General features: G+C 41.4%; 1 protein-coding gene across 2 annotated transcripts in view; it reads left to right on the top strand.

Annotated features, from left to right (window-relative positions):
- The window catches only part of stim1b (stromal interaction molecule 1b), a 35,406-nt gene extending 13,982 nt beyond the window's left edge, over positions 1-21,424 (top strand). The window contains exons 3-14 of one of the 2 annotated variants that reach the window (XM_008278081.1): positions 23-153; positions 235-349; positions 1,286-1,397; positions 3,084-3,199; positions 4,661-4,835; positions 7,458-7,635; positions 7,709-7,876; positions 9,279-9,379; positions 10,652-10,887; positions 12,243-12,329; positions 17,087-17,150; positions 19,110-21,424. In XM_008278081.1, the coding sequence (XP_008276303.1) occupies positions 23-153; positions 235-349; positions 1,286-1,397; positions 3,084-3,199; positions 4,661-4,835; positions 7,458-7,635; positions 7,709-7,876; positions 9,279-9,379; positions 10,652-10,887; positions 12,243-12,329; positions 17,087-17,150; positions 19,110-19,542 (1,916 nt within the window). In that variant the 3' untranslated portion in view covers positions 19,543-21,424. Of the gene's footprint in view, positions 1-22; positions 154-234; positions 350-1,285; positions 1,398-3,083; positions 3,200-4,660; positions 4,836-7,457; positions 7,636-7,708; positions 7,877-9,278; positions 9,380-10,651; positions 10,888-12,242; positions 12,330-17,086; positions 17,151-19,109 lie in introns of those variants that run through there. The other variant, XM_008278082.1, reaches the window with a different exon arrangement.
- Positions 21,425-23,661: the final 2,237 nt, after the last annotated feature.

The following is a 23,661-nucleotide window of genomic DNA, read 5'->3' as shown; positions in this document are numbered from 1 at the left end:
TGATAGATGTTCTCTGTTGTAGATCTGTGTGTGATAGACCCGCAGCTCTGTCAGGATGAGAACTCCCTCCTGAGCTTTGCGGCGATCTGCAGCATCCACCAGATGATGGACGACGACGCCGACGGCACGGTGGACATGACGGAGACAGACGAGGTGAGACCGAAGTTGGAGCGCGATCCGGTTTGATCGTTTGCTCACTAACTGATGGAGAATAAAACCTCTGGATGTCCTCAGTTCCTCAGGGAGGATCTGAAGTACCACGACCCCAAAGCCAAACACAGCAGCTTCCACCGAGCCGACCTGCACATCAGCGTGGAGGACATGTGGAACGCCTGGAAGAGCTCCGAAGGTGAGGAGGAACCGGTTCAACCGAAATAAAGCGAAGTCTGTCAGATGAGATGCGACGTATCAGAGTGGTAGACAAACAGTCTGTGTTTAGGAAGGCAAAAATAAAAGAAGGAATGAAGGAAATAAAGATGGAAGAAACAAAAGACGAAGGATGGAAGGATGGAAGGAAAGCAAAAAGACATGAGAGAATCAAGGCAAGGAAGAAGGAAAGGTGGAAGGGAAGGAAGGAAGGACAGATGGAAGGAAGAACAGAAAAGAAAATATATAGTAGAGTAAAGAAGGAAAGGTGGAAAGGAAGAACGTACTGTTGAGAAGATATAAGGAAGGACAAATGCAAGGAGGTAAGAATAGCAAAGGAGAAGGGATAGAGGGAAGGACAGTAAAAAACGAGAGTGACGGAAAGTAAAAGACCGTAAAGCTGCAGGAGAAAGTAGAAACACAGTGAGTGTAAAAACACAATCTATTTCTGGATCTCGTTAATTTTCCAGCTCAGTTTGTTGAAATAGAGATAGAAGTAGAAACTCAAGAAGAAGGACGATGTTTATTTATCTAGACAGGCGAAGAGAAGATGCAGAAAAACCTGGGGTTGTTCACGTAGCACAACGTACCGACGGATTCTGTTCCTGAGGGCTGAACTACAAAGCTGTTAGCAGGTTAGGAGGTACGTTGAGGTTAAATTCAGTGTTTTTAGGTCTTTTAACCTGAGACGTCTCCATAGCAACTGATGCTGTGGAGCTAACCTGGTTAAATTCAGAGTTTCTGAGTTAAATCAGCTCCAGCTCTGTTTTGGGTTGTTTTTATTTTTTTTGTCGATCCGACTCACACAAAGAAAGCCGAATATGTCAAACCAGCTTCGCGACACAACCCTTTATGTTTGTGTACCTGCGTCCAGTGTGTTCACCTGCACCAGGTGTGCTGACTGTGTGTGTGTTTTCAGTGTATAACTGGACGCTGGAGCAGGTGGTGGACTGGCTGCACATCAGCGTCGAGCTTCCTCAGTACGCAGAAGCTTTCAGGAAACACCAGCTCGACGGCAAGGCCCTGCCCAGGTAACACACACACACACAAAAAACTTTATTTACAACTTTGTAATCAAAAACAGAGCTACACAGTGATCCTTAATAAGCAGAACGAAGCCATTAAACCACACAGACCGTCCAACAATAAAACACATGTATATCAGATTAATAGAACACCGTGTACAGTTTAAAGCCGCAGAATTATCCTGATGTTCAGACAGAGATCACTGTGCTGCTGAAGGAAACTGTGAAACGGACGGATCCTCAGTGGACTTCTGAACTGGGTTGTTCTGATGGGCCTCAGAGATAACGACATCATCAGGAAGTGAAGGGACTCTGAATCCAAACAGACGAGTTCAAACCACAGAGGAGGAAGAAATTAGGAGTCTTCTGCTATAGAGGGCTGTGAAGGAAAGCAAGCAAGGAAGGAAGAGAAGGTAAAAAGAGGGAAAGAAGATTAGGAGGAAGGATAGAAGAGAGGATGAAAGACAGGAACGAAGGAAGGATAAAAGGAGAGATAGAAGGATGGAGGAATAATACAAGCAAGGAAAGAAAGAAGGATATATGGAAGGATAGATAGAATGAAGGAAGGATAAAAGAAAGGAAGGAAATAAAGGATAGAAGGAGGGAAAGTAAGAAGGAGCTAGGGAAGGATGCAAAGAAATGCAGAAGGAACGAAGGAAGGATAGAAGGAAAGATAGAAGGATAAAAGGTTAAGGAAGGAGATAAAGAAGGACAGAAGAAAGCATAAAAGGAAAGAAGGGAGAAGAGAAGAGAATGAATGCAAGAGAAGGAATGATACAAGGGAGGAAAGAAAGGAGGATATAAGGAAAGAAAACAGGAAAGATAGAATGAAAGGAAGGAAGGAAGCAATAACTGCTGATGAAAGGAGAGAAGGAAGGAATGATGAAGGAGAAAAAGAAGGAAGGAAGGAAGAAAGAAAGAAAAAAAGGATTATAAGAGGAAAGGATAAAATGAAAGACTGAAGAAAGAAGAAATGTAAAAGGAAGGAAAGGAAGGACGGATGGAAGGAAGGATAAAAAAGGAAGGATAGAAGACAAGAAAGATGTAAGGAAGGAAAGAAGAAAAGAAGGATGGAAAGATAAAAATGAAGAAACAAAGGATTACAACGAAGGATAGAAGGAAGGATAGAAAGAATTAAAGAAGAATAGAAAAAAGGCTGGAAGGAAGAAAAGGATGAAGGATATAAGGAAGGAAAACAGGAAAGCCAGAAAGAAGGAAGGATAGAATGAAAGTATGGAGGGGAGGAAGGAAGCAAATAACTGCAGAAGAAATGAGAGAAGGATGGAATGAAAGAAGGATAGATAGAAGGGTAAAAGGAAGGAAGGAAAGGACAAAGGATAGATAGAGGGTAGGAAAGGAGTTAAAAAGGAAAGGAAGTGTAGAAGGCAGCACAGACGGAGTCGTTGAGTGTTTTTGTTGTAAACAGCAGCCGTCAGTTAAACTCAGTTCTTCAGTTGAACTGACTCAGTTTCCTGTTTTCTGCTCACATTCATCTATTTTTACCAAGTCAACACAACCATGTGACACCGGGGTCATGTGACCGGGCTCACCGCTCCTCTATTAAACATCACCGACTCGCAGAACCTGAGCAGGCTCATTATCTGATGTTCCCAACACTCTGACTGTCCCTGAACGCACCACACCAGTGTTTGAAGGTCACAGGCGCTCTTGTTCCTCCTCCTCCTCCTGCAGGCTGGCGGTGAAGAACGCCACACTCACCGTGTCCCTGCTGAAGATCGTGGACCGAAGCCACGCCCAGAAGCTGCAGCTCAAAGCCCTCGACATCGTGCTGTTCGGACCGCCGCCAGGTCAGCGACTCGCGTCTCTAGTCGTCATTTTAGCATCAGCGCAGGTAGACGACGAGCGGATGAACTGCTGTGGCTAGACGAGACATATTATTTAACTTAGTACATGTGTTTAGTGTATATTTACACGTTTAGGTGCAAATCCAAACACTCACTGGTCACTTTATTAGCTCCACCTCGCTAGTACCTGGTTGGACCCCTTTAGCCTTCAGAACCGCCTTAGTTCTTCGTGGCGTCGAGTCAACAAGCTGCTGGAAACATTTCTTACAGATTTTGGTCCATATTGACATGAAAGCATCACGCAGTTTGTCGGCTGCACATCCATGATGCTCATCTCCCGTCTCACCGCGTCCCAAAGCTGCTCTGTTGGAGATCTGGTGGCTGTGGAGGCCGTCGGAGTTCTGCTGGAAGTAGCATCAGAAGATGGTCCACTGTGGCCATAAAGGGATGGACGTGTTCAGCAGCAACACTCAGGGAGGCCGTGGAGTTTAAACGATGCTCAGTTGGTACTAAAGAGGCCAAAGTGTGCCGAGAAAACATCCTCCACACCGTCACACCAGCAGCAGCCTGAACCGTTGATACGAGGCAGCATGGACCCATGTTTTCATGCTGTTTCATTCTGACCATCTGAATGTTGCAGCAGAAACTGAGACCAAGCAGTGGTTCTCCAACCTTCTGTTGTCCAGTTTTGGTGAACTGTAGCCTCAGTTTATTGTTCTTAGTTATCATCTGACTCAAGGTTGGACGTGTTGCGTGTTCAGAGACGGTCTTCTGCATAGTTTGGTTGGTTACTTGAGTTACTGTTGGCTTTCTATCATCTTGAACCAGTCGTTCTCTTCTGACCTCATGTTTTCACTCACTGGATATTTTCTCTTTGTCAGACAGTTTTCTGTAAAATCTAGAGACGTTTGTGTGAGAAAGTAGACAAACAGTTCCTGAAACAGACCAGCCTGAGCCACTTGAATCACCTTTTCTTCCTCAATCTGATGCTCGGTTTGAACTTCAGCAGGTCGTCTTCCCCACGTCTACCTGCCTGAATGCACTGAGTTGCTGCCATGTGATTGGCTGATTAGATATTTAACGAGCAGTTGAACAGATGTACCTAATAAAGTGACTGGTGAGTGTGTACATATATAAATGTATATCTAGACACATTCCTGATCTGTCATTTGAGTGTAAATAATGCCTCTGAGGCTGTAGAAGGTAGAGTACAATTAAACTGCCGGTAGATATCTGCCCTCATATTTCACACACACACAAAAAAAGACCCAATAAACAGCCATTGCTCATCCAAACAACGGCAGACCCGACGCTGTACTTCCTGTGATCCACCTGCCAAGTCTGAGGTTGAACAGGTCTGAACAGTTGTCGAGACACTCGGATTCCTTCATTTATTTAGAGATAAAGGCAGAACATGGAAGTGAACATGTTTGTATAAGTAGTGTGTCTACATTATGTAAGCAGGGCGACAGAACCGCTTGAAGGACCTGGTTCTGGCCATGTCCATCCTCATGGCACTGGCCGGCTGCTGGTTCGCCTACGTCCAGACACGGAAGTCCAGAGACGACCTGGGGAAGCTGGTGAAGGACCTGGAGGGTCTGCAGAGGGCTGAGCAGAGTCTGCTGGACCTGCAGGAGAAGTAAGTAAAATTATACAGCAGAGACACAGAAGCGGATATTTACCGGCAGAACCTGTCAGGTACCAACAGAACCTGAACCTTACAGAGTGAACCTGTCAATTCTGTTGTCAGGTTTGATCGGTACGTTTCAGATCCAGTCAGTGCAATTAAACATAACTGGACCTGAACTGATGCACCGACAGAACCTCCTGAGAAGTACTGAGTCAAGGTTGGGTTCAGGTTCAGGTTCAGGTTCTGTCAGTACGTTTTAGATTCAGAACTAACTGGTCTGTGTCATGTTCAGTCAGCGTGTGTCAGGTTTGTGTTTGATCAGGTTCGGTCAATAAATGTTTAGACTGAGCCTGAACCGGAGTCACTGGACCTGAACCCGACATGTCAAGTTCGATGGGTATGAAAGTTTTAAAATCTGGTCTCGGGTTCACTCTGACTGGACCTGAACCTGACGTGTCCCGACTGAACTGGAAATCTGTTGGGTCCAGGTCCAGTCGGGTTCAGCCGGTTTGTGTTGGTATATTTATTGAACCAGCTGAACCTAAACCCAACCGGAGATCAAACCTTCTCACTGGACCAAGGCATATCAGATTCAGTCGGTGGGCGTCAGGTTGATGTTCAGTTGGTACCTGAAGCCTTATTAATTAATAATCGATTAATCAATAACACAAAATGAACTCAGTAGATCAATCTGTCTCTTGATACAGCTGCTTCGAATGTGACCGTGCGACATGACCTCCTGTGACCACAGTAATGTTGTCATACCGCGCTGAGGCATTAAACATCTGGAGGACTTTGTCATGGTGCCTGTTGCTAGCTAAACTCCCACAATGCTCTCTGCTTGCCAACACGAAGCTGCCTGTAGTCCGACGTACCTCGTCGGGCATCGAACAGTAAGAGGCTCCACCTGGTGGAACAACCAGGCACTGCAGCGGATCAACGGCACATTTCTCTGACACGTCTTCCACCTTATCGGTTAATGTATTTTGAATCGGTTCAATTATCGACTGCAATTCATTGATTCCCAGTAATCACTAACAACTCCATGCTTCAGCCTGCTTGTATGAGCGCGACCATTTCTGCTCTCAGAAACGCAGCAAACACACACTCGCTCGGTTTATTTCCTAATGTCATGTAATTAAAACTGAGTGAGCTGCAGCGGCCAGAAGGAAATAACTCATCTACTCTGTGTGTGTGTGTGTGTGTGTGTGTGTGTGTGTGTGTGTGTGTGTGTGTGTGTGTGTGTGTGTGTGTGGACGGCCTGTGCAGATGCCTTCTGTCTTAAGTCCTTATATGGGCACAGATTAGCCAGCAGCTCAAACACACACACACCTGCATGTACACACTGACATACAGCAGACAGCACGTACAGTATATACAACACACACACGGAGTCACGCTGTAACATGATAAATCACACACTGGGCCTGCAGTTTCCCCAAACAAATACTTGTACTTCACGTTATACTCACAGTACGGCTGCTGGTACTTTGGCAGCGATGGATTATTTTCATAATCAGTTCACGCTCTCTTTTACAAACTCATCAAAAACAAACCATTTGCACGAAACAGATCCTGTAAAAATAACAAAAACAAACAACTGCTGCAGTCCTCAGCAAAACCGTGAAGCCATTAGCAACTCATCGAATGCTTCATAATTGTTTGTGGGGTCGACTACGATATGTACAACATTTGAAGGCATGTTGTCTTTAAAAGAAAACCACCAAAATGACACAATTTATCAGCTAGAAACTGCACAAACATCAAGACTCACTGGATTTTTAGGTTTCTTAGGATCTTTGAACTAGTTCCATTAGGACAATTTTGCAAATCTAAGTTTTGTTATTATTATTATTTCTTTGAGATTCTGAAATTGCATCAACATCTGATTATTCTGCATGCCTTATTTTACAAACGATAATAAAAAAATCAACAAAAACAAAGTGTTTGTACCAGATTCTGGGATAATTAATTAAAAAATCCACACTCCTTAGTGCAACCCTGAAGCCGTCAGTGACTCAGCTGTGACCAACAGTCAGCAGACAATAATCCTGAGAGTGTTCAGGTGAACTGCAGGCAGTGTTTCCACAGAGCCGAGAGGAAAATCAAACAAACTGGATCAATAAAACAAATGCAGCGAACAGAGGAGCAAGTTGTTGGAAGATACATTCAGCACAGTGAAACATCCAAGAATGTTGATTCCATCGTTTTATAAAGACGTAAACTTTTTCATTCTTTTAAAAAAAAAAAATTAAAACTTGCGGCATTCTAACTGTGTCATACAGCACAGAGGATATTTTTGAGTTCTTCCTCCTTCATGGTTGTGATGTTTCCATAGAGGTGCAGGACTTTATGTTGCAGTGAGTAAAAATGTGACGGGAGGTTAAAAACACAGAGTCGGCGTTACCGCAGTTAATCGATTAGCTAAAAGATGGAGAAACTGTTTTGATGAAACGAACTTCAGAACAAAACTGAAGGTCACAAAATGGATAACAAATTCAGAGGTCGATAAAACAATACTCAGCAAACTCGTGGCTTCTTCTCCTGCCGCTGCTATAATCACTGCTTCTTTGTTTGAACTCGATGACGCGTTCAGGGGCGCTTGTTTAACCGACTGTTGTCTCCTGTCAGGCTGCAGCAGGCGCAGGAGGAGCAGCGCTGCGTTCAGGTGGAGAAGGTGAAGGTGGAGGAGGAGCTGAGGGGCGAGATCAACTCGGCCAAGCAGGAGGCTCAGCGGCTCCGCGAGCTCCGAGAGGGAACCGAGAACGAGAGGAGCCGGCAGAAATACGCCGAGGAGGAGCTGGAGCAGGTAGATCCGATTGATCAGCTCGCTGTCGATCGACCGACGGATCGATTAACCGTCTCTGTGTCCTCTGTCGCAGGTCCGCACGGCGCTGAGGAAGGCGGAGAGGGAGCTGGAGTCGAGGGCTCGCTGGGCGCCGCCGGAGGCTCTGCAGAAATGGCTGCAGCTGACGCATGAGATCGAAGTTCAGTACTACAACATCAAGAAGCAGAGCGCCGAGAGGCAGCTGCTGCAGGCCAGAGAGGGGGTGAGGGCGGCTCGTTGACCTCCACACTGCAACCAACAAGCTGCATGCCTTCTTGACAGCGTGCCAGTTAAAAATTTCACATGGTCACGTTTGTGTATGGGGCCTGCAAGGTGGATCAGTGGTTAGCACGTTGCCTCGCAGCAAGAAAGTCGCTGGTTCATGTCCTGGTGAGGACACCTGGGATCTTTCTGCATGGAGTCTCCATGTTCTCCCCGTGCAGCGTGGGTTCTCTCCGGGTTCTCCAGGTTCCTCCAACACAGTCCAAAAACATGTTGAGGTTAATTGGTGATTCTAAATTGTCCGTAGGTGTGAATGTGAGTGTGCTTGGTTGTCTGTCTCTAAGTGTAGCCCTGTGATAGACTGGTTACCTGTCCAGGGTGTCCCCTGCCTTCACCCTGAGTCAGCTGGGATAGACTCCAGCCCCCCATGACCCTACTGAGGATTAAGCGGTGTATAGATAATGGATGGATGGACACTTGTGTATGATGATGATTTGGCTGATTTGAAGCCCGTCCGGTCTTCGGCGCTACAATTAGTGGTTAAAAATCCTGCTTTTTTTTCTTCTTTATTGGCCCAGTTTCACCTTCCTAATCCATTTGTTTAATGTTCCACTGACGACGTGTCCATAGATAATTTTAAAAAACAAATTGAGGAGGGAGGTTGGTTGAAGCAGGAAGAGAAAAAGTATCACGATGGAAAATTAAATATCAACAGCGACCAGGATTTTGGCTTCTTACAGCTAAATCGTTTAGTTCCAGCTTGTGCAAATCTCACATCAGAGCGAATTATTTCACGCTTTTCCAACTAACTTGTAGTCGCACAGCTGCCTGAGTGGCTAACATTTACCGCAGCCCGCATGTGAGGCGTTTAGGGAACATCTGTAAATTGTAGTGTGAGGAGTTTAGCTTGAAACCGGTTTATAGTAGTGACGTCAGAGAAGGACTGCTGACTACAGGTATGTATTTTCAGATTAAAATATTTCATTAACATCAAGTCTGGAATCGCTATAAGGTGATTTAATTAGTATTTGTGTTGGGGGGCGACCAAATGGTGCGACCTGAGATACTGAGCAGCACCGCAGGGATTACACAGCATCATCTTCATTATTTATTGTAATTTTTAAGCCTAATTTCTCTGGTAGCAGCTTCACAGATGATGAATATTTGCTTGTTTGATGGTTTGTCAGACAAAACAAAGCATCTGAATACATTAACATGAACGCAAGTCGCTGTTTGGTGCATTTTGTTCCCTGAATAATTGATTATTAAGGAAAATAACTATTGATTATGAAAATGCGTACCCTCCCCTTTAGTTAGTTGCGGCTCTAGTAAACTGGGGGTTTTGGTGGCGTTTGGTGAGGTGAGGACACACAACGCTAACTCTGATGGTGACGGCGTTTCAGGCAGAGAAGATTAAGAAGAAGAGGAGCTCTCTGTTCGGGACGTTTCATGTGGCTCACAGCTCCTCGCTGGACGACGTCGACCACAAGATCCTCTCTGCAAAGTGAGTTACAGCCGTTATCTCATGAGGCCGAGGTCTGTGAGTGAAGTGCTACACCGGGTTAATCCGTCAACAACGCCGTCTTTCAGGCTGGGTTGTTCTAAAGCAGAGACCTGAGAGCAATCTGAACTCAGCAAAGTAGAAACAAGAGCACAGGGGTTTGAAAGGCATGTTTTCTTTTGAAAAAGTCTCCAAAATGACTCCAGTTATCAACTGGAAACTGGAAAAACAGACTGAATCATCAGACGTTCAACTTTCTGACGGTCCTTGAACTGCTCACCGGGTTGTTCCTTCAGGAAAATCAACCAAATCTGAGCAGAATCACTTGTTCTACACACTTCTTTAAAAAATTCTCTCTCGCGTTTGCACCAGATTCTGTTAAAAATCAGAGTGAAGTAACCAAAATTACCCCCAAAATGCAGCAAACTAACCCTCTGAATGTTAAAATTTGCATGCAGATGTTATATTTAAAAAAGAAAAGAAAAAAAAAAGAAAAATGACACCATTTAACAACCATAGCAACAGAGAGAGTTATCAGATTTCCAACGGTCCGTTAACTCACCATGAGGGCTAAACTAAATGAATCTAAGCCTTAAAATATTTTTTTACAATTGTCAAACATAAAGCTTTCGCTTTTGCGCACGCTGTTAAAATAAAAAAAATTCTGCACTTTTCTCTGCAACCATGAAGCCATGACTGACTCGTCTGCGACCAACAGTCATTTCACAACAAGTCTGAGATGTTTAGGCGTGACCTGCAGGCAGAGTTTCCACAGAGCAGAGACTGAGAGGAAAGTAAAACATATTGGATCAATAAAATAAACACAGCATGGCTCAGAAACGGTCAACAGAGGAGCATGCTGGTGGAAGATACATTCCACATGGTGAAACATCTTTCTAGAGCTGATGTGCAGAGTAGCAGGAAACATGCTGCGTTTGTGGAGGTTCTGAAAATTCAAATAGTTGAATAGCTATGGTATGTGGAGGCACTATTTTCTAGCAATAGTAACACCTGTGGGCACTTTTTAAAATCTTGATTTATGGCGTCCTAACTGTGTCGCACTGCACACAAGACATTTCAAAGTTCTCTTTCCTTCTAGTCATAGTTGTGCTGTTTCCGTAGAGGTGCAGGTCTTCATGCTGCAGTGAAAAATGAGCCCACAGTGAGTGACAATGTACCAGAAGTGAAACACTGCTTAGCGGATTAAGGGCAGCTCTGGGTCACCTGCCGGAGGTCGGCTCTCACCTGCACAGGTTAACGCCCCTCCCCCCTCAGACAGGCCCTGGCCGAGGTGACGGCGGCGCTGAGGGAGAAGCTCCACCGCTGGCAGCAGATCGAGTCTCTGAGCGGCTTCGGTCTGGTCAACAATCCGGGTCTGGGAGCGCTGGCCACCGCCCTCAACCTGGACCCGTCCTTCCTGGGCCTGCGACCTCCGACCCCTCAGCACCTGCTGCTCTCGGACGACCTCGACGACATGGACGAGGACATCCTGTCTCCTGGGACGCTGCAGTGTAAGTCCGTTGGAAACACATCGGCGGACCTCAGTGCACTCACACGACTCGCATATTAACATTTACCTGCGTTATGATCCCGCAGTAGCTCCTGCATCACTAACCGGAACGATCAGACTTCAGTCACCAAGGAGACGATCAGTTCTGCTGATGGAGACTCACATTTGGTCCCGTTTAATGACGAATCATGACTAAGAGATCGTTTAATTTTTAATCCATAAACAGGTGAAAGCTTTATTCCTCCTGAGTAGCCTGCAGCGCCCCCTGCTGCGTGGACACCGGAGTGCAGCCGCTTAACTACAAATACGAGAAATTACACGTTAAAAAGTGTTGTTTTGGAATTAATAAAAGCTTCTTCCAGCTGTTTTCATCACAGCTGCTATTAACTGGTAATTTAGTTCCATTTGGAGCAAAGTGAGCAAACTAGTTGTCGAGAAGTGAACTGTAAAGAAATATAATAAAGAAAATTGTAAACTGACACTCGTGAATTTCAATGGAGATAAAATACATGAATAAGTTTTTAATTTAATGTGTTTTTTTTTTTTTACTTTAAGCGAATAATGTGCAATACTTACATTAAATTAATTAGTTAAATTAGTTATGATTCAAGACACACTTAGAGAAACGAATGTAATATTTAGAATGTCCCTTTACTGACTGAATATAAAAGATGAATGTAAAAAAAGATTTTAAAAAATTACATCAAACAGAAACAAGTCATTCACAAGAAAATAGTTCAGCATATTATTTAAAAATATATTTTTTTAATATTTAGATTCAGTTATACCGTATACAGAAGTCCCTAAAAGACACAGAGTTTTTTGGGTTTTTTTCTATTTTAAGTTTTTTTTTAATTTTAGGGTTTGTTAAATAATTTATCTGATATTTATATTCATTTGTGCCATATATACAAGTAATTCTGCAAAACACACTTTATGAAATTAAAGAGAGAACAGGCTGTTTGAGTCAGATATTTATACTGATTTATGTCGTATATTGAGTCAGTTGAAGCTGATAATATAAATCTTTAAAAACGCCTTGTGAACGTACAGGTATATTTGCAGGAACGTTTTAAATACATTAACGACCTTCACATTCATTTAAACACTTTCTATACGTCTATTTCTTTCTTTCTATTTAAAGCGACATTTAGGAATAAATAAAGAAAATCGCTGCGTCCTTCTGCTTCCTACGGAGGCTCAGAAGGGACAAACTTCACGACAGAGTCACATGATTCTCAGCCGACTTTTAAATTAAAAACATCAAAAAACAAAGTGACCTCATCTGGTGGCTCCGCCTCCTCCTCTGATTGGCCGTCTTGTCTCAGCATCTCTCTCCTGATTGGCTCCCTCCAGACGCAGCGTGGCAGATGGACCGGCGAGTCAGCGACCTCTGGCCTCTGGGCGGCATCGCAGACACCCAGTCACCATGGAAACAATCGGGTTGGCCCCTCCCTCCTTGGCCTCTCTCCTCCTCTGTGATTGGTTCATACCTCTGTGCGACCTGACCAATCAGATCATGCCGTCCTGTGATTGACGAGCTACTTTAAATTCAGTCAGGGTTCCCACTCGACTCCCAAAGATTCAGGAAAAAGAAAAACGCGTCTTTAAAATCAAAGCGTTTACGAGACTGTCGTGAAAAGTTTTTATTGAGATCATTTAATTGCTCATCAACACATAACGGGGAATATATAGGGTTAATGTAAAAATAAATAAAATAAGTAAATACTGTAATATTTATATTCCAGTACGTCATATACAGAAGTATGTGTTTATCTTGTTTTTTATTAAAAAACTTAATGTCCAGATAAATATAAAAATCAACTATAAAAATATTTCTAAAGAAAAAAAATTCAAATACTTGTATAAAATATACAGAAATAATTCTGCAAGACAAGGACAATTTAATTAATTAATTAGATTAAATAAACGTGAATTCTTCTATGTTTAATTATTTGATGCAACAAATGGATTTACCTTATTTTTAAGTTGTGCATACCATTTGAATACAAAATAATTGAAATAAAATGATAAAATAAAATGATGTAATAAATTATTTAAAATGTCTCTGAAGAAAATAACAAAAAATGTACCAATGTATTATTACACGCAACAACCAAATATAGGTTTCACCCAAAAATCAGATGTATTATTCGTGTTACTTTATATCTATACGTGTGTTGTATTTTATTTATATGTTTCTGTTATTTATATTATTATTTATATTATATTAGAATTAAAAAACTGTTCTGTAAACATTTCAAGCACAAAAACATTTAAATAATTTAGCATTTGATGGATACAATTTTAATGTAATATATGGTTTTATAATATTCTTGAGGAAGAAAAATAAAATATTTATGTTTAAAAAACAAGTTACTTAAGATTATTTAAAAACTAAATATTTAAATAACGTTTAATGATATGTAGAGGTAATTCAGTGATCAAACTGAGCAAAGATTCGTCTTTAAGTATTTTTTGAAGCATTTCATTTTCATAATAAGATATTTGTTTAGTTCAGTTTCATTTTAATTTGCTGATTAAAGGGTTAATGTATAATTTCTGTTGCTTTTTACCGTAATATAGTAACGTAATAAAGTTGTTTTCAACGCTTTCATGAATGAATCAATAAATGATTGCAAATGTCAGTACGTTTGTTAGTGACAAGTAAGTAATTAGAAAAAATGGCATCGTGGGTAATAAAATACACGATACTGCTGAGCTGTTCTCTGTAGGTCAGAGAAAATGTGACTCCAAAAAATATTCCCATTGTGACGTCTCTGGAGCTCCGTACAAATCAGACAACAAATTCACCGAACATCAGGAAAAAAAACTAAAAAATAAAAGCGACTCATTAAACTGCCGTCGAAGTGGAAGAACCTTGTGTGACTTTATCCTGAAACAGAGGCATGAATCAACGTCCACACGAACATTTCTGACACGTCAGACTGAACACGGCGTTACTGAAAAACAAAAAGCTGAACTCTTACAATCTGGAACCATAAATAAACTGTAAAGTTAAAATTTGAACCTGCAGTGCTGGAGTTCAGCCACTTTTATGTTGAAGCCAGAGAAAATAATCTGCTTTAAAAAATAAAATACGTAAAAAAATCTGAGATAAAAAAGTTTAAGTTTGAAATGAAAAATAATGTTTATTTTACTTTGTATTCAATAATAAAGAGTTCCTTAATAGTAATTTAAATATAAAAAAAACATGTATTTTTCAAAACATTTAAATAACTATAAACTAATATAAATGAACAAATGTTAAAATAAATTAAAATCTTTGTGTTTTAAAAAAATATATATTTTACCTTTTTTTCCCATTATAGTTCCACCCTAAAGTGAAAGTATGTAAATAAAAATTGTATTTTCACTTTTTTTTTTATAATTTGCTCATTATAAAAAACTAGATATACAAAAATTGGTTTTGAAAAATTTTAAGCATTAAAAAAAATTCAAAATGTCTAAATACAAATAAACTGAAATAAATAAATATCAAAATTAATGAAAATTCTTTTTTTATAATTTATTCATTTTTGCATTCCCACTTTTCTTAAAGTTTTACTGATTTTTCCTTATTATTTTATGTATTTATTTCCAATAACTCCATGAAAATAAGATAAATAGTCAAATTAGATTTTTTTTCTACGTTGACATTGGAGGTTCTAATTTTAGAATTTTTGGGGTTTTATTTTCAGTTGTGACTGACATTCCTTTTTCTTTTGTTTTACTTTTAGTGCAAATTCGATTTATATTTAAATTAGATTATTTTTAAGCTATAATTGTGAAGTCAAAGTCAAATTTGAACTTTTATTTAATCATTTTGATTTGCTATGTTCAAATTGTAACTTTTACTTTATTATTTTTAATATTTTATAAATCGCAACAACTTTTCTTATTTAATCATTCGTTTACCGGCAGAAACAGGCCTGAAAAGAAAAAAAAAAAGTAAACATGATTATTAAATCTCAGTTGAGTGAAGACAGTCAGTCAACGCTGGCGAATGAAAGCGTTTTAGCTTCAGACTGAACGTGGCGGTCAGGTGTTCGTGTGGACGCTTCCTCACCTGTGCAGCTTTCTCCTCCTCTTCCTCCACCTTCCTCCACGTCTGGTCGGATGTTTTCTGGAAGATTTCAGTCTCGTCTTCACCTTTTCCACTCTGAACACCTGGAAAACAGCAATATCTTAACAGCAGCTCCTCCTTCTGCTCCCACTAACATCCACTTACTTGTTTGCAGCAGCTAAAAGCACCGAGTTTGTGGTTTGTTTTTTTCACCAAATACATTCTCTTATATAGTTAGAATTGATAATTTACTGCTATTATTATTACATATTTCAAACACAAAGCTAAACATATTGGAGTAGCAGCAGGTAAAAGTCAACAATGAGTGGCAAAAACAATACATTTATTGGATCACCGGCTTTAACAGCCAACTTCTGTCGCTACAGAAGCGACTAATAACTCGACCAAATCAACACTGAAACTCTAATTGAATGACAAACGTCTTGTAACTGATCTACTTTTGTGTAATCAACAAATAGCACCCAGTTTAAATCAATTAAAGTTAAGACATAACTTGATGGGTGGCGGTTCAGTCCATTAAAAATCAATCAGAGAAACACGTCGAACCAGTTCACGATCAGTTTGTTTTACAGATTGTATGAAGCCACGTAAAGTTTTACCTTCATACAATAAATACTTTCAGAATTACCGGCCACTGAAGTACATGACAATGGATTAAAATGCTTTTAATTGTACTTATTTTACCACAGAAGGAATCAGTTCTGTGATACATCCCATAATATGGATGCTCAAGTTGGTTATAGATGAACGTTGTCTGGACACCTGGATGGATGTAAAACTGATCTGGCTGCAGTGTTCAGCAGAACTCGGATGTGGTTTTTTGTGTCTATCTGCTGAACTGATGACGTTCTGAGGCTCAGAAATGATGGAAAAAGTCCATGACAGTGCTGAATCTGGACCTGTATGAACTTCAAGGGCCTGTAACTCTGAGAATATTCACAGTATGAAGGTTAATGATGTCAGTGGAGGGCTCCTGAAGTTAAGAACCACTAAGTAGTTAATGCAGAGATCGATGTGAAGAATCGTACGACAGGCTGCAAAACCACAAAAGATGAGATGAAGTCGAATGTATTCAAAGCAGGCAGAGAAAAGAAATTCATCGACGAGTGGCACTTTTTCAAAGACTTTTCAAAGTTTGGCTGCTGAAACTGAAATTGTGAAATCAAACTGCATTTTGCTTTTGTGCTCTCGAAGACGTGGCGCTTTGTCCTCTGAAGTTTTGTCTGAGGGCTGAACTACGAAGCTGTTAGTTGGATTTAAAGTCAGAGTTTTCAGTGTCACGAAGGTCGTTGGACCTGCTACGTCTCCATGGTAACTGATGCTGTGGAGCTAACCCGGAGTTTCTGATTTAAAATCGCCTTTAACCAAATCGTTTCCTGACGATTCTCTGAGTGATTCAGATTCTCAGCTGATGTTTTATCTGCAAATCTGTTGATCTGAACGTTGCTAAATCCAACAAATGAAGCCGTTTAGTTTCAGCATCACACACTGGATGCATCACGTTGCCATGGGAACCCGACATGCACTCAGCTCATGATGCAGAAATCGCATAAATATGTTTTTATGTTCGGTCCGGTTACATGCTGGTACTGCAGCTGGTAGAACACAGACTGTATTCTACTGGTAGTTATTACAGAGAACATTCAGTAACATTAATTTTGCTTTGATCTGGCCAAAAATGAAACTGGTTTCCTTCCTTATGGGACGGCGTCAGACCGAAATGCACTTCAATGCAACATCATGTTAGAAAAAAGCAGCTGCGTTGATCAGTAAAATAAATATGTTAACATACGATTAACCGTTTTGTTAGCAGCAGCAGCACTTCTTTTAAAAATGCCTTGTTCTAGATTAAAACAACCTGTTGACTGCACACGATTGTTTTGTGCAGAAGAAGAGTCACGTGACGAGTTTCTTTTTATGTGAACATAGTCTGAAGCAGAGAGCTGTAGTTAACTAATTAAACCACCTTAATGACACCTGATATCTCTGATGGGCTTTTAGTTGCTTTTTAACACAAACAAAGCCGACTGTCAAACCGGCCTCGTCGTTCAGCCCTCAGGTTTGGGTTTCATGCCGGTCTAAGGTGTAACTTCTGCCTCTCCGTCTCCTGCAGCTCAGAGTCTGATGCCCCTGCGACCGCGGATGGGTGACCCCGCTCTGGCCTTCAGCTCCCAGAGGTTGGTTGAGGGGCGGGGCTTGCCTCAGCAGGATGGGCGTGGCCCAGTCACATCGTCCCGCCCTCCCAGCGGCCGGCAGAATCGCAGTCGCTCGATTGGCCAGCTGGAGTTCCTCCCCGTGCCTCCCCCTCCCCCCCTCTCCTCCTCCCTGTCTCACCCCTCCCTCCCCGTCGGTCCTCCCCCGTCCTCTGATGGCGCCGCTGCTCGTTTTTCCGCTCTGCTCTTTCGTTCTTCCTACTTCCACACTTCAGAGGCTGCGTCTGGCCTCCCACCTGCAGGGGGCGCTGCAGGCAGCCGGAGGCAGCGCTGTCGCTCCGGCAGCTTCGGGTATCTTCTTCTGCATGACTTGTCTTCCAAACATACTGATGCACTAACAAGATAACAAAAAGGTCTTCGGTGTGGTCAGAGTTTACGAGATTTTCGAAACGTTTTGAATTTACAAGCAGCCAGCATTTGGAGTTTACGAATTTTTTTTTAATTTCAACTTCATGAGTTGTGTAAATGATATGAGCGGTTAGGATTTAGACTGCATGAGTTTTATTTTTCGTTCAGAGTTTTGAGTTTACAAGTGATCAGACTTTAAGAATTTTGCAAAACAGAATTGCTACGTTTTGCAATTTACAAGATTTTTCTACGTTACGCGAGTGGTCAGGACGTAGAGTTTACGAACTTTCAGAAAGTTTGAGATTTTGAGTGGTCACAATTTACGGATTTTGCAAATCAGAGTTTATCAACGGTCGGGATTTGTAGCTTATTTAAATTTCTGAGCGCTCACAATCTGACTTTACGAGTGTTTAGGATTCAGAGCTTTCGAACATTCAGAGTTTGAGTGGCCAGAATTTACGAAGTTTTCACCAAAAGTCCGGATTTGAGATTAACGAGTCGTTAGAATTTATACTTCATACGAGTGGATCGACTATGAATTTTACAAGTGTTCAGAGTTTTGAGTTTCCAAGTGGTCAGAATTGATCAACTTTGCAAAACAGAATTACAAAGTTTTTGTAGTTTACACGTGTTCAGAATTTAAATGTACGAACAGTCGGGATTTCGAGTTTAGGAGATTTACACGTGTTAAGAATTTAGACTTTGTGAGAATTTACAGTTTGCAAGTCTTAAGAATATAGAATGTAGAAATTCTACAACTCGCCAGGCCTCTAGACTTTAAGTTGCATGAATGAGCAGAATTTTAAGGAGTGGTCACGATTCATAAGTTACACAAAACACAGTTTATGAGTGGTCCGGATGTAGACAAGAACTTCGAATTAGAAAATGTTACTATTGTTTTGCATTTATAGTCTGCGATGGTCAGGATTCAGTTTGGGCAGGTTTTTTGATTGGTCAGAATTTACAACCTCCGAAGGGGATTTCAGGGCTACTAATAAAGTTTTTTCTCACTTGCAGTTTCCTGCAGAGCTCTCAAAGTCTCAACAGGAATATAGTCTTTAAGTTTGTGCATATCTTGTGCAAACAAAATGTTTAAAGCGTATTTCGGGACTTTGTGGCCTCCGTAGTTTACCGGGCTTTCTTCCTGCTTTGCTGCATTGCATCCTTCTGAACCTTTCCCCCATGAATGAGCATGTTCATTAATGATTACAAGACTCGGTCTGCCAACGAAAAAACATCCGTATTCTAGTAACACAGTTGTTGAACTGGAACAGCCTCTGTGGCCGAAGTAACGTCCCAACTCACGAGTTCTATTTGGGGAATGGCGGCGGGCTGTAAGTGTTTATGATTGATCCAAATGACTCGGCTCAGAGGTGGTGAACCTGCATCATAAGTATACGTATACATAAGTTACCCCCTCCTCTGTTTAAAGATGGCTGTTCCAGGTTAGCATTGATAGCTTCCAAACATCTGGTGCCACAACTTCGCATCACAACCGTTAACTCCGTTTGACGGCAGCATGAGACGAACGCAGACTGATTCATAAATGTATAAATATAACTTTCTCTCTTTCAGGGACATCATGAACCGCTCTGACTCTGACTCCGCCCTCCCGCTGTCTCACAGCGAATCACGAGGCCTGTACTACTCCAAGCCCCACCCCTTGTCTTCCAGGCTCCACCCCCTGCAGCCGGGCTCCGGGCTCATCGGAGGAGGCCTGGAGAAGAGCTCCAGCCTGGTGGAGCTGAGGGGAAGCTCCGCCGCCGTCCTTGCCGCCTCCTGCTCCACCCGCTCCCTCTGCATCACGTCGGATGCCACCGACAGACCGGCCGTCTTCTCGTCTTCCGCCTCGTCCAGCTCGTCGGGCAGCGCTCGGGGGACGGGGCTCCAGCCAGCAGCCAGGAGGAGCCCTGCAGAGGAGGACGGAGGCGAGGAGGCCGAGTCGACCAGCAGCCGGAGGAGAAACGCTTTCAATAGGATCTTCAAGAAGAAGCAGGGACGTCACTGAACGTCTTCGCTGCTGAATGAAACCTGCCTTCACCTCATGACCTCCATCTTCAGGGCTCAGCGTGCGACCAAAGATCTGTCAGGTGGACTAAACTCTTCACTGGTCACTGGTGCTCCTGACATTTAGCAGGTCCGTCAGGTTGATAAAATCACCTGGTTTCAGGTAAATCTGACATTTGAACACCTGATTTAGCTGTTTTCAAAGTAATTAAGCAGTTTACTAAAGCAGTGAGGGATCAGAAATGATAACAGTCACCTTTGCTCGCAATAAAACCAAAGAAGAGCAACTTCAGGTCTCAAGAAGCAAGTCTCAGATTATCCTGATGAAAAAGAGCAAAACATTTATCTGCACCTTTGTTCCTGTTTACAATCATTTACTGTTATAGTATACGTAATATATAATATCTAATAAGACCCAGATGACAATCACGGGTGCACCAGTGCAACCAACGTGAAAACTTAGTCTGATCCTGCTCATGTTCATCACAAAGATGCCGCTCACAGGGAACATCAGTTTTTCACGTTTCTGCTTTTATTCAACCTTTTTGTTTGACCTTTTCTTTGATCTGTTGAAGATCAGGTTTGGACTCACTGTGGCAAAAAGGATGACAAACACCAACGAAGAAGAAAAAGAGGAGAACTGAAGGAGGTTTTCTTCTTGGTCCTCTGAACTCCAAGCTGCTTCCAGCCTTTTTTTTTTTTTTCTTTCTTTTGCTCCTGTCACATTTTTCTCACTGTTTGCTCATTTTTCACTGCAGTCTGAAGCTCCATGGAGACGGAACAACACGAAGAAGGAAAAAGAACTCAGAAATGTCTTCTGTACTCTTTGACACACTTATGATGCCATAAAACATTTTTGAAAATAAATGTTTACATTCTTGGATTACTTATTTTACAGAAATTGAAGAAACCTGGAATCAACATGTGCAACGTTTCTCCATGTGCCCACAATACTAGAAAAAAAAGAAAACCCAGCAGCTCCACATGCTGTAGATATCGGCTTACATTATTCATTTGTCTTTATACTCGTCAGGTGAAGAGTGTTTTCGTCACATGACTTTTAGTCACAGCTGGATCACTCATGACTTCACAATAGTGCTGATGAGTGCAGAATTTTTTGTCTTTTACAGACTTCTGACAAATTTTAAACGAGACGTGCAGCATCAACAGATTTTTATGCGAAAATCTACATTTTAGGCTTAGTTTTCGTTAAGTTTCCCAATAAAACAGTACGTCACACACGAGTCGTTTAAGGACGCAAAGCTTTTACACTTTCTGGAGAATAAATGGTGCCATGTTGTTGTTTTTTAAATGTTTTTTTCTTAAAGTAATGCCTTTCAGACCCGCCGGCGGGTTTTGGAGTTCGGAGGGTTAAAAGTTGGAAACCTGCAGCAGCTCCATCAGTCTGACAGAGTGGTACTTTCACTTGCTTGTATTGTTGTACTTCTCCTACAGTAGAGCTCTACAAAGAAATACAGACTCTGAAGATGAATGAGGTGCAGTTCAGGTGACGAGCACGACAATCGTCTGTAGAACCCGTTTTCATTTTTATTACTTTCAGTGTGTGTGTCAGAGTGTTTTGATGCTGCGTGACGTCTGGTTATTTCGTCCCAAAGTCAGAGTGGAGAACATGTTTTCTGTTTGGTTTTGTTCACCTGCCGAGGAAACGTACAATTTTAAGAACAAGCAGCAATGGAGCAGCTGATGCTGGAGTTTAAATCAAGTTATTTACTCGGAGTAAATGTGTTTATTTAAAGAAGAGAGCAGCTGCTGCGGGAGGACGTCATTACCCAGACAGCTAAACATGGTCTTCTACCAGAAAGAGTCCTGTTTTTATTTATACATCTAAACTGAGCAATAAACAAGCTGTTTTCATTGATTCATGCCGTGTCTCTTCTTCTCTGATAGAGTTAAATAACAACTGCATAAACAAGATTTCTGTCAATATTTTTGAACCGGAGACGTCTGATTTTACAGACTTGCACCCTCAAGTAACTTTATTTGTGCTTTGAAATGATTAAAACGTGCCAATAAATCACTGACGCTGACGTTAATCACACGCTTGAATGAATAAATTATACTTGAATTATAAAAATGATACTCTCAAATCAGCAACGAGTGGTCTTAAATGTTTAAATTTATTCTCTGAAGCGACTTAATTGAGCTTCTCAAATAGTTTATTTGGACTCCAAAGTCACTTGTGTAAATTAGGTAATTTCTGGTTTTTAATTGGTCTTTGGAACAGAAAACCAACACAGATGTGGTCCTGCAAACTTTACAAAGTGTAATTTTGGGTTGCTTGCACTTTACTGGAGTATTTCCACTTTCTGCGATTCTCTACTTCATGACAAAAATTGTACTTTTTACTCAACACTACATTTATGTAATAACTTTAATTTAAAAATATACAAACTAAATGTAATAAACAATAAAATGATGATGTAATGTTGTTGGAAAGGCCTGCAGTGACGCCTTATTATGAAATTAATCATGAACATTGCTAATACTTACTGCTCAGTCGTAAATTAGTCCCACGCGAGAGGATCGATAAAGTTTCATCTTATCAGTTAATCGAATAATTGACTTTGACTCAGAACAAATCTGAGTCAAAGTGAAGCACAAAGTGTCAGTAAACGTCAGCGACTACTCTGGTGACTCACTCTGGAAGTACTGACTGCAGGCGGTGCGTTCACTGACCTGTCAGCTGCCTGGGAAATCTGCCAGGAAGAGGTTGACCTTAACCAGTAGGTGGCAGCAGAGAAGCAGCTGGTAAACAACAGCCAGCTGAAGAGGAGCAGCGTTCAGGAGCTTCATGCTGAATCTGTTGAAGGTCAGATTCAGCAGATTAAAGACAAATCAGGTTTATTTAAAACTCTGCAGGTGTTAGAAGAAAACAAGGAGACACACCAGGTGAGTCTCAGGTCAAGTTACCAAATCCAAGACTCAAATCAAAACCAACATTCTTTCAGATTATGTCACATCTGAAATCACACAGGTACGATCAGTTCTAATATTTGAGCACCGTGTTCAGAATTGCATCACCATTATAATTAAATGATTAATCTTTGGTTTGTGGAGTCATTTTAAGTCAAAGCTTTAAACATCTCACATGGTGAAAATAAAGTAAGAGCTGTTACATCTGTTACATCAACTAGCTGTTACCTAAATGCTGTTTACCACCACGACCAACCGACCGTCATCGATCTTTGTATAGCTCCGCCCCCTCACTGCTTCCAGGTGATTAATTCAGAATGAGCTGCAGCCCACCAGGTTTATTTACATCCACCAGCTGCCTCTGCTCACTCTGAAACGTCTCAACCACGCCCAAAACTCACCAGATGTTCTGCTGCTGGCTTCAAGAGTGAACACAAGAGTCTTCATGCACTGCCAGGATCTGTGGAGCTCAACACCAAGTTAATTACTTTTAGTAAAGGCATTTTATGAGATTTTTCACAAATCTGTCAACTAAATCGTTACCAAACAACTTCTTCACCAATATGTTTATAAAGGTGTAATAACATGCCTTAAAATGTTGAAGTTCAACTCTGGTGGGAAACCCTGAAAAACACCTGCTCAAGTTAGAGTACCGATAAATGATTGATGAAAAATCGATTTTACAATTTCTATGTGATTAATATTTTTTTTAAAAAACAATATTATCAGACCTGGTGAAACTCAAAGATGAACTTAAAACACTGTCTGAATCAGTTCAGTGTTTGTAAAAATGACATTTCTTCTAAACTGGTATCTTCACCCACTGACTGAGAAAACATGAAATCAGCTGTTGGTAAATGTCTGAACTAATCATTAACAAATGAAATATGTGACTTTTTCTTTTTTTTATGTCCATTATGTAGGATTTATGATCTGTTTTTCTTTTACACAGCTCTATGTGGGAAACCTGTTTAATCACAGATGCTACATGATTCAGTTTAAATGTTGTTTCTCAGGCTCCACATCATTAATTACAACAAAACCATGTTGATGTGATTATTTAACGGACTAAAATACATCAGTTCCCCCCGATGCCTGATAACCAACTCACTGGAAATACGGTGTGCAGGGACTCAGGATGACTTTGTGGACTTTAAACTCCACATCCTCCACCTTGATGACTGCA

Source organism: Stegastes partitus, unplaced genomic scaffold (genome assembly GCF_000690725.1).
Source record: "Stegastes partitus isolate 25-593 unplaced genomic scaffold, Stegastes_partitus-1.0.2 Scaffold115, whole genome shotgun sequence".
In the NCBI taxonomy this organism is placed as follows: Eukaryota; Metazoa; Chordata; class Actinopteri; family Pomacentridae; genus Stegastes; species Stegastes partitus.
This window is presented reverse-complemented; position numbering and strand designations above follow the sequence as displayed.